Source organism: Lontra canadensis, unplaced genomic scaffold, assembly GCF_010015895.1.
Source record: "Lontra canadensis isolate GAN:19392208 unplaced genomic scaffold, GSC_riverotter_1.0 scaffold2, whole genome shotgun sequence".
NCBI classification, from domain to species: Eukaryota; Metazoa; Chordata; class Mammalia; order Carnivora; family Mustelidae; genus Lontra; species Lontra canadensis.
Window position 1 is genome coordinate 35,042,718 of NW_022630996.1, and position 13,295 is coordinate 35,056,012.

General features: G+C 35.0%; 1 protein-coding gene across 3 annotated transcripts in view; it reads left to right on the top strand.

The window, feature by feature from the left end:
• The window catches only part of DPY19L1 (dpy-19 like C-mannosyltransferase 1), a 91,073-nt gene that overhangs the window by 51,139 nt on the left and 26,639 nt on the right, over positions 1-13,295 (top strand). For 2 of the 3 annotated variants that reach the window (XM_032871802.1, XM_032871797.1), the window contains exons 10-13: positions 1,923-2,000; positions 9,177-9,263; positions 11,404-11,463; positions 11,998-12,078. In XM_032871802.1, coding sequence (XP_032727693.1) covers positions 1,923-2,000; positions 9,177-9,263; positions 11,404-11,463; positions 11,998-12,078 — 306 coding nt within the window. The remainder of the gene's footprint in view (positions 1-1,922; positions 2,001-9,176; positions 9,264-11,403; positions 11,464-11,997; positions 12,079-13,295) is intronic. The other variant, XM_032871806.1, reaches the window with a different exon arrangement.

A 13,295-nucleotide genomic window follows, 5' to 3' on the forward strand; every position in this document is an offset into this window, starting at 1 on the left:
CAGTTTTCTCATTGGTGAGATAAAGAAAATAAAAGAATCTGCTTCACTGGATTAGGATTAGATGAGAAAATGTGTATAAGACTGAATGCAGTGCTGGTACTTAGCAAGATGTCAGGAAGGTTAGCTGCTTTTTTCAGTATTTTTAAAAAAGAATCTATTTGTACTTAATTCTTGCTTTGATCCTACCTTTTAGATTCCTTTGTCTTCTTTAGCGTGGTGACATTTTAAATGTTTCTGGTTAAAAATGTCCCTGAAAAGAAAATGAAACAAAAAAGAGTCCCTGAAAGACACTTCTTAAAGATTCTACCCTTGTAGGTCCACAGTGTATTGCTTGGCCCTGGGGTGGAAAGGGATAGTTCCCATGTCTTCCAGCTAGGGGTGATGACCTGAGTTTTGGGAGGGTGAGTGGGAGAAGGTGTTTCATGGAGTGTGGGGCTTATGTCGAGTAACAAGGCATACTTCCTCACAGTTACAGTGTCATACGAGTCTCCTCCTTCAGCAATGCAGTGTTCCCCATGGATAAATCTGGGGAAAGGGAAATCTTGTTTTTCTTGCTCATGCGAAAAACTGTCTTAGATTGCTTGGAGGTAAAAAAAAAAAAAGAATGAATAAAACTTAAGTTATATCTTTAAGTATTCAGCTACTTTGCTGCTTATTTATACCATGTTTGTGTAGCAGGGGAAGCATGGGATTTAATCTGAGTTGCTTTCTCCACGCAGAAGGGTGGAGAGGCATTGTGTGGCATAGTAACTACATTTTACTAAGAGGTACATCATCATCATTTAATCAATTAATTCACCTAAATAACTCCAGTACTCTTTGAATTCTTGGTCAACACCTACATAGGTTTCTTCAAAACTCTAAAGAAAGTTAAAAGTAATGAAAGTACTCCTTCTAATTTGAAATTTGATAAATTTGATTACAACGAATACTTGAATGTTTATATAAACGAAAGAACAGTAATGGAGATTCTTGTAAAGAGTGACTAATAAGCAGGGGCGCCCGGGTGGCTCAGTGGGTTAAAGCCTCTGCCTTCGGCTCGGGTCATGATCCCGGAGTCCTGGGATCGAGCCCCGCATCGGGCTCTCTGCTCAGCGGGGAGCCTGTTTCCTCCTCTCTCTCTGCCTGCCACTCTGCCTACTTGTGTTCTCTCTCTGTCAAATAAATAAATAAAATCTTTAAAAAAAAAAATGTTTAAAAAAAAAAAAAAAGAGTGACTAATAAGCAGAACTTAATGCATTTTTATACACATGCATTACGCAATTACTTTTGAGTTTAATGTACCTTTCCCAATTATGTATTAATTGTCATCTGTTATAATTAAATTTTCGTATTTCTTGATTGGGCAAAAGCACTTTGTAACTGTACATGTTGGCATTAGAGTCACCCTGACATTAAAGTGAATATTGTTTTTGAATTTGTTTTGAATATTGTTTTGAATATTGTTTTGAACAAAGTAGATAATTCACAAGGTTAATTGAGAGAGCTGTTCATGGAAGAAAAAAATTTAATCTGTATTTGCTAGATTAATATATTGACTATATTCAGTAATAATTTGACAGGTCAGAGGAAAATTAAAGAATTCCTTTTGAGGGGCACCTGGGTGGCTCAGTGGGTTGGGGCCTCTGCCTTCAGCTTGGGTCATGGTCCCAGGGTCCTGGGATTGAGTCCCGCATCAGGCTCTCTGCTCAGCGGGGAGCCTGCTTCTTCCTCTCTCTCTGCCTGCCTCTCTGCCTGCTTGTGATCTCTGTAGAGTAGACGAAGTCTTTAAAAAAAAAAAAGAGAGAGAGAAAAAAATTCCTTTTGACTATAAATACAAATCAGTGTGAGAAAACAATAAAAAATAATCTTTTTTTCATTCTTATAGCTATTTGTTACATATGTAATTTTTATTTGTAATTTAACTTCTTTTTAAATTTCAGATTGCTTCATTATTTGCAGTATATGTTGTGGGATACATTGATATATGCAAATTACGGAAGATCATTTATATACACATGGTAATGGTTTAAATTTTTTTTTCCATTTAGTTTGACCTTAAAACAAACTCCTGATTAGTATTTGTATTGCACATGGTTGAAACTAGTTGTGACAGGATTCCATAACTAAAACAAGTGTCATCCAAATGCTGTGATATAATTAAAGGCCATGTTTTAAATAGGCCACCCAGAAAATTTTAATTTGGGTCATATTATCTGATTTGAGATTGTGCCTGACTTGCTATAAGTAAAAGAGATAATTCATGAGAGAAAAACAGGGAATGGTATATTATCTAAGAGGCTTCTGTTAAAATGAAACAGAATGTTCGTTTGCTGTGCACCAACTATCCAGGTGTGTGGGTCATACCGCAGAATAGAAATACAAGGATCCCCGCATACATGTTGATCACACTTTGGTAGAGTGGAGGAAGGTGAGAGGACAGAGGATAAATAATAAACACCGTAAATGGGCAACTTATATATAGTATGTTAGAAGGCAATAAAGGATGATCAAAAAAAAGAAAAGAACAACTCATGGTACCCCAGGGAGATCAGGAGGGCCAGTGTAAGGGGGCAGGGGATTAAGATAGCAAATGAGGTGGTGAGGGCAGGTCTTACTGATAAGAGGAGAACGTAGCAAAGATTGGGGGGAGAGGGGGTAGTTAGCTAAGTAGATGTCATGAAGAATATTCTTGGTACTAAGACTGGATGGTTGATTTTGGGAAATGTTTATCCTTTAAAAAACATGTCTTCTTGTTGTCATTAGCTCTACAATTTTGAAGTTTTCTTTTTCCTAAAATTTTGATGTTATAATATGCCACATTATTTTTTATTCTCTTATAATTGATACATATAAAAGGACATTATAATATGTATAGGGAAGTAATGAACAAAATTATCATATGAATAAGCTTGAGCCCCCCCCCCCCCAACTGAACACTAGAACTGTCACTGCTTAGAAGCCCTTGTGTGCCCTGGGATTATCCCCTCACTTCTAGAGAGAACAGCCATCCTGACCTTTTAACTTATAACTAGCTTGCTTTTCTTTATGACTTTACCATATATGTATTCCTAAATAATACATCTTTATTATTAAATATCAGTATTGTTTTTAAGTTTCATAAAAATGGTATCTGTTTATCAGACTTATATTTTTACTTAGGTTTCTGAGATTTGGATGTTATGGATTTCAGACATTTTCTTCCCTTTATATTTTCCATTCTATAAATAAAGCACAGTTTATTTGTCCATTTTCTTGTTGAAAGACTTTAGGGTTTTTTTTCCCTCTTTTTTTCTTCTTTGAATAACACTGAATGTTGTCACACATTCCTCCTGAGGCATAAATGCTAAGAGTTTCTCTAGGGTCTTTACCTGGTAAATTCCTGGGTGGTAAATTATATCCATGTTCATCTTTTTAATTTAATCCTACATTGTTTTTCAAAGATGATTGGACTACCTTGAACAGTAATGTATAATATTTTAGCTCATATTTTTGTACATCTTCTTTTATTTTATCATAAAATGGGTGAGTATAAAATGGTATCTTATGGCCTTAATTTGCATTTTCTCTGATTCTCAATAAAGCCAAAGGTCTTTTGATATGTTTATGGGCCCTTTGTGTTTCCTTTTTTGTGACATTCCTATTTTTGTAGCGTTCCTATTCAAATCATTTTACCAGTTTCTCTCTTATATCCAAGAGAAAATGGCATCTGTTTTATTTGCTGCAGTATAATCCACTGTTTTCATTATTTATTTTTATGCTTTTATGCTTGACTTGTTCCTGATTTGGCCAGCTGCTTTAAGCTGGCTTCTTTGTCCTTTTAACATATCCTCAATCTTTGAGCACTTCTTAAAAGAAATTAATAAAAGCTAAACTTCCTCAAACACTTTTCTGTGTCTGGTTGCGTGATCCTATGTGTTTTTCCCTCTAATATGTTACTGCGATGAATTATATTAATTGATATTCTGCATTAAGAAAACCTTGCTTTTCTGGGCTAAACACAACTTTTATATATTGCTGGATACACTTTGCTGCTGTTTGTTGGTATTTTTAAATCTTTGTTCGTGAACGGGGTTGGACAGTAATTATCCTTTCTTTACACTTGGCTTTTTTCCCCCCCAAACTGTCTAATACGGCTTTTGTTTTTTCCTTTGCATCGCAGTAAAAAATCAGAATAATTGGTTAGCATTTAGAGTCAGTCAGCCACATGGCCACATAGGAAACTGTGGATGAGGTGTTTGATTCAATTACAGCTATAAAAGTACTAACATTACGGAGGTGTAATTTGTAGTAGGACCTATCTTGGGTGAATGGTTTATGTTTTACGGTATGACTTACTATGGAACTGGTTTCTTACTGTGGAGTATCTTCTTCCATTATCCCTTTACAAATGTCTAAATCCCTATAGTTACATAAAGGAAAAAAATACAGAATTGTTTCCAAAAAGGAATTTTTTTTTCACATTTTTTATTGTGGTAAAATACACATAACATTTCCTGTCTTAATCTTTCTAAGTGTACGTATCAGTGGTATTAAGTATATTCATTCAGTGTTTACATCCACCAGTGCCATCTCCCAAACTCTTTTCATCTGGTGAAACAGAATCTCTATACCCATTAAACAATAACTCCCTATTCCCCGTCCCACCACCCCCAGCTCCTGGAAACCCCCACTCTGCTTTCTATGTGTATGATTTTAACTCTGCTTGGTACCTCATGTAAGTGGAATCATGCAGTATTTGTCTTTTTCTTAATGTGCTATTTTACTTAGCATACTGATGTGCTCAAGATCCACCCATGCTGATGCAAACTGAAGTATTTCCTATCTTATGGCTGAATAATTTTTGCATCATGTATATATGTGTGTGTATGTATATATACACACACACATACCACTGTTTCAAAATCTATTTATTCACTGATGCAAATTTATGTTGTTTCCATGTCTTGGCTCTTGTGAATAATGCTGCAGTGACTATGGGAGCACAGATATCTCTTCGAAAACTTGTTTTCATTTTCTTTGGGATTGCTGGATCTTATAGTAGTTCTAATTTTAATTTCTTAAGGAACCTCCACACTATTTTCCACAGTGGCTGTACCAACTTACATTCCCACCAACAGAGAAAAAGGATTCCTTTTTCTCCACATCCTCCTCAATACTAACCTCTTGTCTTTTTTATAATAGCCATTCTGACAGCTGTGAGGTGACAGCTCATTGTGGTTTGGATTTGCGTTTCCCTGATGATGAGTGACGCTGAACACCTTTTCATGTACCTGTGGGCCATTTGTGTGTTTTCCTTAGAAAAGTGTCTGTTCAAGTCCTCTGCCCATTTTTAATCGGATTATATGGGCTTTTGATTGCTTTTTGGCTATCGAGTTGTGAAAATGACGTACATATTTTGAATATTAACTCTGTCTGCTAGATGGTTTGCAAATACTTTCCTCCCATCCTGTAGGTTGCGTCTTCCTATTGTGGATCATTTCTTTCTCTGTGCAGAAGCTTTTTCTTTAGGTTGAAACAGTCCCACTTGTTTATTTTGCTTTTGTTGACTGTGCTTTTGAACTTGTGCAGGACTGTCTACATCTGGGCTGGTATGTGAGGGATGGGCAGCTGCTGCTGAGATAAGAGCTGAAATTCACTGCAGATAACTCAGTTTCCCATCGAAGCGTTCTCCTGGGAGTTGCAAGTCTTGGGAGACTCCTGAGTTCCCACATAGTTCCATTAAGACAAGTTTGGGCAACATAGTTGTTGTCTAGGTGAGGAGATAGATTCCTGCCATTTTCCCAAGATCTTCTGGCTACACTTGGCTGATTTGATATCAGATTTATTGTAGCCCTATAGAATTAATTGTAAAGTGCCCCTACCTTTCCTTTCTGTGGTAGATTTTGTGTGAGATTAGAAAGAATACTCCCTGAAAGTTTGGTGGCTCTCGTCTGCTAAACTATATGGGTCTGTTGTTTTCTTTGTGGACAGATTTTAAATTATTGATCTAACTTATTTCACAATAATAGAACAGTTGAGACTTTTTTCTTGAGTAGTTTTTGGTAACTTCTGTTTTGCTAGGAATTATCCCTAAATTGTAAAGTTCGCTAACATAAGTCATTCACGGTGTTGTCTTATGTTTTTGAACCTGCTAAAATACAGATACTCAAAAAAGACACAAATACTAAATAATTTGTAATAATCTCGATTCTGTACCTTTTAAGTTCTCAATTTTCTTTATTAATTTTCAAATTTACTTCCTTGAATTTAAATTCACTCATGTTTTTGAGCACCCAGTTGTTTGTTAAACATTTCCGAGGTTCTAAGGAAACAGCAGTGATAAAAACAATATAAAGGAGAAAAAAAAAAACCCTTCCCTCATGGAGCGTATATTCTAGAGTACAAAGAAACAAATATGTAAGTTAAACAGTTATGTTAAATGTTAGTAGGCATTAGTGAGGAACAGGGAGTGTGGGATTTGCTGAGCATGTAGGGGAGGTCAGAATTGAAAAGGGTGCAAACACAAGGCCGCTCTGAGAAGTTACATGGAGATAGATTCAGAAGTTGAGGTAGCCAGCCATTAGGGTAAGAGAAACAGCAAGCAGAAGCGCTCTGCCGTGGGGGTGTACCCTCTGTGTTCTAGGATGTGCAAAAGATGGCTGGATTGGAGCGAGATGGGGAAGAATAATGTGAAATGAGGTCCCAGATGTTAGTGGGGTAGGCCCTAGAGGGTCTGGAGGTGTGGGAAAGGCTTTTGGCTTTCCCTTAACTTGAGAATCAAAACCTTTGGAGCATTTGAGCAGGGCACTGACCAGACTGGCTGCTGAGGTAGGAATGGACTTCAAATCTCTCTCCAGACCTTTAGCACCTCCCTTTTTGATACTGCCTTATATTTTTTCTTGAATACCCTTGGCATTGCTTTACCTGATTCTTGGTTATGAATCTATTTATGCAAAGTGATGTTATTCTGCTAAATTTTGCCAAAATTGATTTGGAAAGTTTAGAGTTTGTCTTAAATTTCAGCTCTTATGGGAAAAAGCTATTGTTATAAAATTTTGAGGATTTAGTTGCTTACCTGTTCATAAGTACAGGAGAATAACATACCATGAAAAGTTAAGTTCGTTCCTGGGAATGCAAGAATGATTTGACACCATTAGAAATTATATCACTATAACTTACCCATCAATATATTTTAAAAAGATCAACAATATGATCATTTCCTTTGATGTTATAAAGGCATTTGATAAGTCAGTAGCTATTTCTGATTTTAAGATCTCAATCAAATGAAAATAGATAAGTGTTTCATTGCAATCTTAAATATATACATATACGTCAATTCAAAAGCTAGTAGCATCATACAAAATGATGAATCAATAGTTGTATTCCCATTAATGCCAGAAGCTTGACAAATATGCCACTGCCATGCATATTACTTAGGTTTATTCCAAGAATATTAACTGATACAATTGACTAAAAAATAAGGCTTTTGAAAATTTGAAAGGAAGATGAAGAAATGTTGTTTGTAGGTGATATGATTTCAAATACCAAAAAAACAAAATTAATAAACTAATTATTACTAGAAACAATGAGTGTGTTCATTTCTGCGTATTTAACATAATGTTTCTATATGCAGTCAGAAAATATGATGAGAGGCGGGTGCCTGAGTGGCTCAGTGGGTTAAAGCCTCTCCCTTCGGCTCAGGTCATGATCCCAGGGTCCTGGGATCAAGCCCCGCATCAGGCTCTCTGCTCAGCAGGGAGCCTGCTTCCCCCTCTCTCTCTGCCTGCCTCTCTGCCTACTTGTGGTCTCTGTCTGTCAAATAAATAAATAAAATCTTTAAAAAAAGGAAAAAAAAAGAAAATATGATGAGAAAAGATTCCCGATACAATAACAAAAATAATACACTTAGAAATAAATTTAATATGCAGGATCCATACGAGGAAAATTTTATACCCCCCATGAATGTAAAGGAACACTTAAATGGCAACAACATGTGTTATTTTTGGATGTAAAGATTCAACAGTGGACAGATATAACTTTAAATATGACATGATGTACATTATTGAATAAAGTGGTTCTAATAAATATGTCAGCTTTTGAACCTTAAGCTGATCCTGAAATGCAGATGGAAATTCAAATATATGGATCAAAAATAAAACTTCTAGAAGAAAACATGGATTATTTTATTTTTAAAAACTTTTCTAATTGTAGAAGACCTAAGGGAAATGAAAGATAAATTTAACTAACATAAAAATTTGGAAAATAACTGTAATACAGAAATACCACAAAGATAAAAATGAACTCAGAAAAATATTTACAATGTATTTGCCTGATAAGGAATGATATTTTCATAACATATAAAGAGAGCTCTTAAAAAGCTAAAACCCAATAGAAAAATGGGTGGTAGGAATAAGCAATTCAGACCCACAATAAAAACAACAAATAGAAGAAAAGATGCTCTGTCTCACCAAGTATTAAAAGGATGGAAAAGTGAAACAGTGAAGTGATGTTTTTCTTGGATGAGATGGTCAGACATTTTAAAGAATTGATAAGAGTGTGTATCAGCAGGAGCTCTCATGTCCTACTGGTGAAGGAGTAAATTGGTACAGTATTTTTTATGGCAGTTTGTCAATATTTTTTCAGATTTCAAAGTGTGTATACCCTTGATCCATCAATTCCACTTCTAGTAATTTATCTCATGAGTGTGTTAACATGTATCTAAGATACACACCTAAGGATGTTTATCATAGTGGTGTTTGTAATAGGGAAAACCATATAACAGCAAAATAAAACTAGAAAGTACTTACCTGTTCAGCAGTAGTCCTAGGACTGGTCAGTAAATTATGGTATGACTCTAGAGTGCTGTACTTTTTTCAGCTATTCAACAGAATGAATTAGGTTGGTTTGGATTCATACGGAAAACTCTCTGAAACAGAGCTAAAGCAAGCAGTAGCATCGTGTATGGGCCAAGTTTCCATTTGTGGTTTTTAAAAAATTCAAACTAGACTTTGTACTTGTGAATGTGTTGAGGGATGCACAGGAAACTGTTGATGGTGGCGATCTTTTGGGTTTTAAGTGTGGATAGGACGTGGGCTGTTTTCATGGTATATCCCCTTTTATATGGTTTGAATTTCATCATGGGCATGTGCAATTTTCAGAATAAAAATCCGTGTTCTTTTATGTGCATTAATTATATTTTTCTTGGATTTTTCCAGATTTCTCTTGCACTTTGTTTTGTTTTGATGTTTGGAAACTCAATGTTATTAACTTCTTATTATGCTTCCTCTTTGGTAATTATTTGGGTAAGTGTCTCTTAAGTACATGGCTATTTTTGAAACTAATGGTTCACCAGTTTTTAATCACTGGCTTGGGATTAGTGAAGGATTTTTGATAAGAATTATCTCAGGCATTTTTACTGATTTTGTATATATGTAATAAAGTGTTCCAGTATTCCCTTCCCCAACAGGAAAGGAACACAAGAGTTCATACCGGAAATACGAATATAGCAACATAGCACCTTGCCTTCTACCCCTACTTTGCCCTTTCTCTTTCCTTGTCTTCTCTGTCACATGAATTTTGGTCCAGGGTTCATTTTAGAAAGGTTTTGTGCTTTCTTCTTTTTCTTGTTTCTTCCCCATTGCAGTTTTTCTCCTATTTCTGCTCCATTCTCTGACCCCCTTGCCTCCCTGTGGTGTCTCATAGGAGTCTCTCCTGATTTCTCTGTGATCAGAGGCTTGGGGCCTTGGGTTCTCTTAGGTTTTTTTTTTTTTTTTTTTTTTTTTACTCTTTGTGTCTATTTGTGTAAAATATTAAGATAGTTTAAATCAGGTGATGACTCAGTTATATTTTGCTAAAGCACTGCAAAGAGCAGATTTCAATAATTGGGAGACTGTTTTCTAGAATTAGAGCAAAAGGTAAAAGGTCATCTAACTCCTGCCACTTTTGGCAGGATAACTTAAATATAAGTCTTCCTAAATTTAAGGACTTCCAGAGGTGGGTATGACTTTTTTATGAATAGGCTTCACCATTACAAGATTTTGTTAACCTAAAAGGAAAAAAAAATTCCTATATTTCAAGTGCACATGCTTTAGTATTAGGCTGCTTTCCTGAAGACAAAAGTGCATTGTACTGTCTTAATTGAACTGTATTCTGCTTCTCGAATAGTCGTTTAAGTTACCCAGATTATTTTGGCTTTCTTGATTTCTAGAACCCACAAACAACTTGGGAACTTTGTATTTCTTTGTCCCATTTCACAAATAATATTTAAGATCCTGTTTCCCAAGAATATGCCTCTTCCTAGTCTGGACTGCTTCCCTTTTCAGGTTGTGTGGCTCAAGTATGCTTAGTCACAGATGTTAGCAGTTAGCATATGGGCATGTGGGGTTTTCAGCAATGCCAAAAAAATCATTAATGGAGTTGCTGTGCTTTGAGATTAATGATAGTTCTTACAGTCAGTGAATTTTGTTTGTAATCAGGCAAAGTAACAGTACACTCGGTTCTTTATTTACATGTGTTCACAGGCAAGCCCTGCTATTACTTAAAGTACGTGACTCTTGAAACTTGTGTTCAGGTGCCAATGAAATCTAACCTAAGTACATTTGGCAGGAAACTTCATTCCAGGACCTATAATGTATCAGGTTTTCTTTTAGGTGCTTGACAGTAAGTTGTGTCTTGGGTATGCATTAAGCATATTTATGTATATTTCATATTTGGGTGTATAAAATGATGCCAACGGTTACAGAATATAGAGAATGTATGCATGTAGAACTATAAACACACATTTGCCTATTTTTATTTGTAGTAATCTCTTTGAAACCTAAATCATAATACTTTTTGTATTCTCAGATATTCAGAAACTTCTGAAAAGATTTGAGTTCATGTATTTCTGTTTTGATCTCCAACCATATTTTTGCCAAGTTTGAAGTAGATTTAGTTCCTTATAGGTACCATATGTGGGAGTGTATTAATTTCCTAGAGAGAGAAAAGATTTGGTAGAAGAGGAGTATTTAGTTGATCCATTAAAAACTCACTTGTAGTTTATTCTAAGAGTTGATAATTTTTAATTTAAATCTTAAAACTATAAGACACCTGTCTAAAATTTTTATATACTATATATAATAGTACACAGGCACGCGCATGTGCGCACGCGTGTGTGTGTGAATGAATGATACGGCTTCTGAGGTAAATCTGAAATGTAAAATCCGTCATAGAAATTTATATTTGGTAATTGTGTTTTCAACTTTACGAAGTCACTAACTGCTCTAATCTACATTGGATAAAACAGGGCTATTTCTTAAAGTCAGTGAGCTTGTTGTAATGCTATATGGAACATTGAAAATGTGCTGAATTTTAGATTCTTGAGAGTCTTATTATTTAGAAATGTTTTTTGGTACTTTATGTATGTAAGTATTAACTGTATGCTATGTTATTTTCTCCATGAAGGGTATACTGGAAATGAAACCGTATTTCCTGAAAATAAATGTATCCGAACTTAGTTTATGGGTAAGAATCAATCTATTTGAATGCATAAATTTTTCCTTTCCTAAAATATATCATCAGTTTTATGTCTTACTTTTAAGGAAATTAGCTATTCTTATGTAATCCAGGAGATCTAACAACTTTATGACATAATTAGGGCTCAATTTTAATGTGCCAAATTGCCCTTTTCATGTGGCAAGTTAAAATTAATATTGGGTAGGTGAAGTATTCTGGTTTTACTTATTTTATCACCTATGTTTTTTCTGGGGAGCAGTGCATGTGTAAGAGACTGTTAGTAGAAGGGGAATGTAACTGCAATTGCTGTGTAAATCTATAATTTTGATAGTATCATATGTACATATTTTTATTTTTGGTGATAGCCCCTTGATTTTGGATAACATTCTTTAAGCTACATTTTTTAGCATCTTTTTTGGGGGTATGGAAATATTTATTTCACGTGTGATTAAAGCATTAATTTTTTCCTTCCTTGGCTATGTCTAAGGAATGTCTGTATGAAGCATTAGTTTATTTTTGTTTTGTTTTGTTTTCCTTTTTTAGGTTATCCAAGGATGTTTTTGGTTGTTTGGAACCGTCGTGCTCAAGTATTTGACATCTAAAATCTTTGGCATTGCTGATGATGTAAGTACATTTTTCTTTAACCTGGAAGACTTGTGAAGAATCATACAGGCTAAGAATGAATTACTTGAGTTATTAAAGTACTACTATTTAAGCCAAATTCTAATATGAAGTCTATTCACTTATTATTTTATATAGTTATGATAATAGAAAGCAAATATGACTCTGTGTATAGTTTCTATTCTCCAATATTAATTTCTTGACTCAATCCTGTTATTTTAATTGGTCTTTCTGTATCACAGAGATTTTAAAATTTTAAAGCAAGAAAGCTCTAAAGACGAGCTCAAATTTTAAGGTATATACAGTCATTTTTCTCTGGTTTCTTTATAATCCTTTGGTAACACATCAGTATACCATCTTCAGAGCCTTTAAAAACTATAGGCCATATTATAGTCTTATTTCCCCAAGCCCGTTTCCTGGTCAGTGCTTGTGAAAGATTTATTTATAGGTAATGTAATCCAAGTTAGTCTTATTAAGAGAAGGGTTTTTTGTTGTTGTTTTGTTTTAGTGTTTGGGTAGGAGAGAAAATAAAATGAGAAGAATTCTGCTTTATAACCTTAAGGATTCTTCTCATTCATAATTATTCTTTGCCTATTTTATTTTGGTGTTTTAGTAAACACATTGATTAAATTTTAAAAAGAAGCAGCACAACAACCAACACAGAAAGAGTAAAGCAAACCTCATATTTTTTCTGTAATTTATTTTAATTGGCTATCTTTCCTTCATAATAGATTAAAGCTACAGTTCTGAAACTGGGTTTTGTGAAGTCCTGGAATTTGTATACCTTCTGTGGGGGTCTGTCTACTTCCCAACCTCCCTGGCAGCCTTTCACCCAGGGCAGTTGTGCTTTAATTTCTCACACACTGGGCAATTATGAAGCTTTTCATTTGAACAAGGGAATTTTTTGCTTTAAAATGATTGAAAGCAATTGGGTTGTTCATTGGGCAATCTACAACCTGTAGAAAGTAGAAAATTATAGTCTAAAGTTACTTATTTACTCATTCAGTATGTACCTGGTGATAGAATATATCCTAGAGATACAGAACTGAATAAGATACGGTCTAGTGGGATTTCAGGACCATACATAGCAGCTCTAATATAATGTAATAAAGGCTGTGATAAAAGCAGGAATGCACAGGAGAAGAGTCAGGGAAGGCTCCTGGAAGTCCGCTGAGAAGAGGAGTGCTACAAGGTCATTGAGTAGTGAGGATACAGAGAAT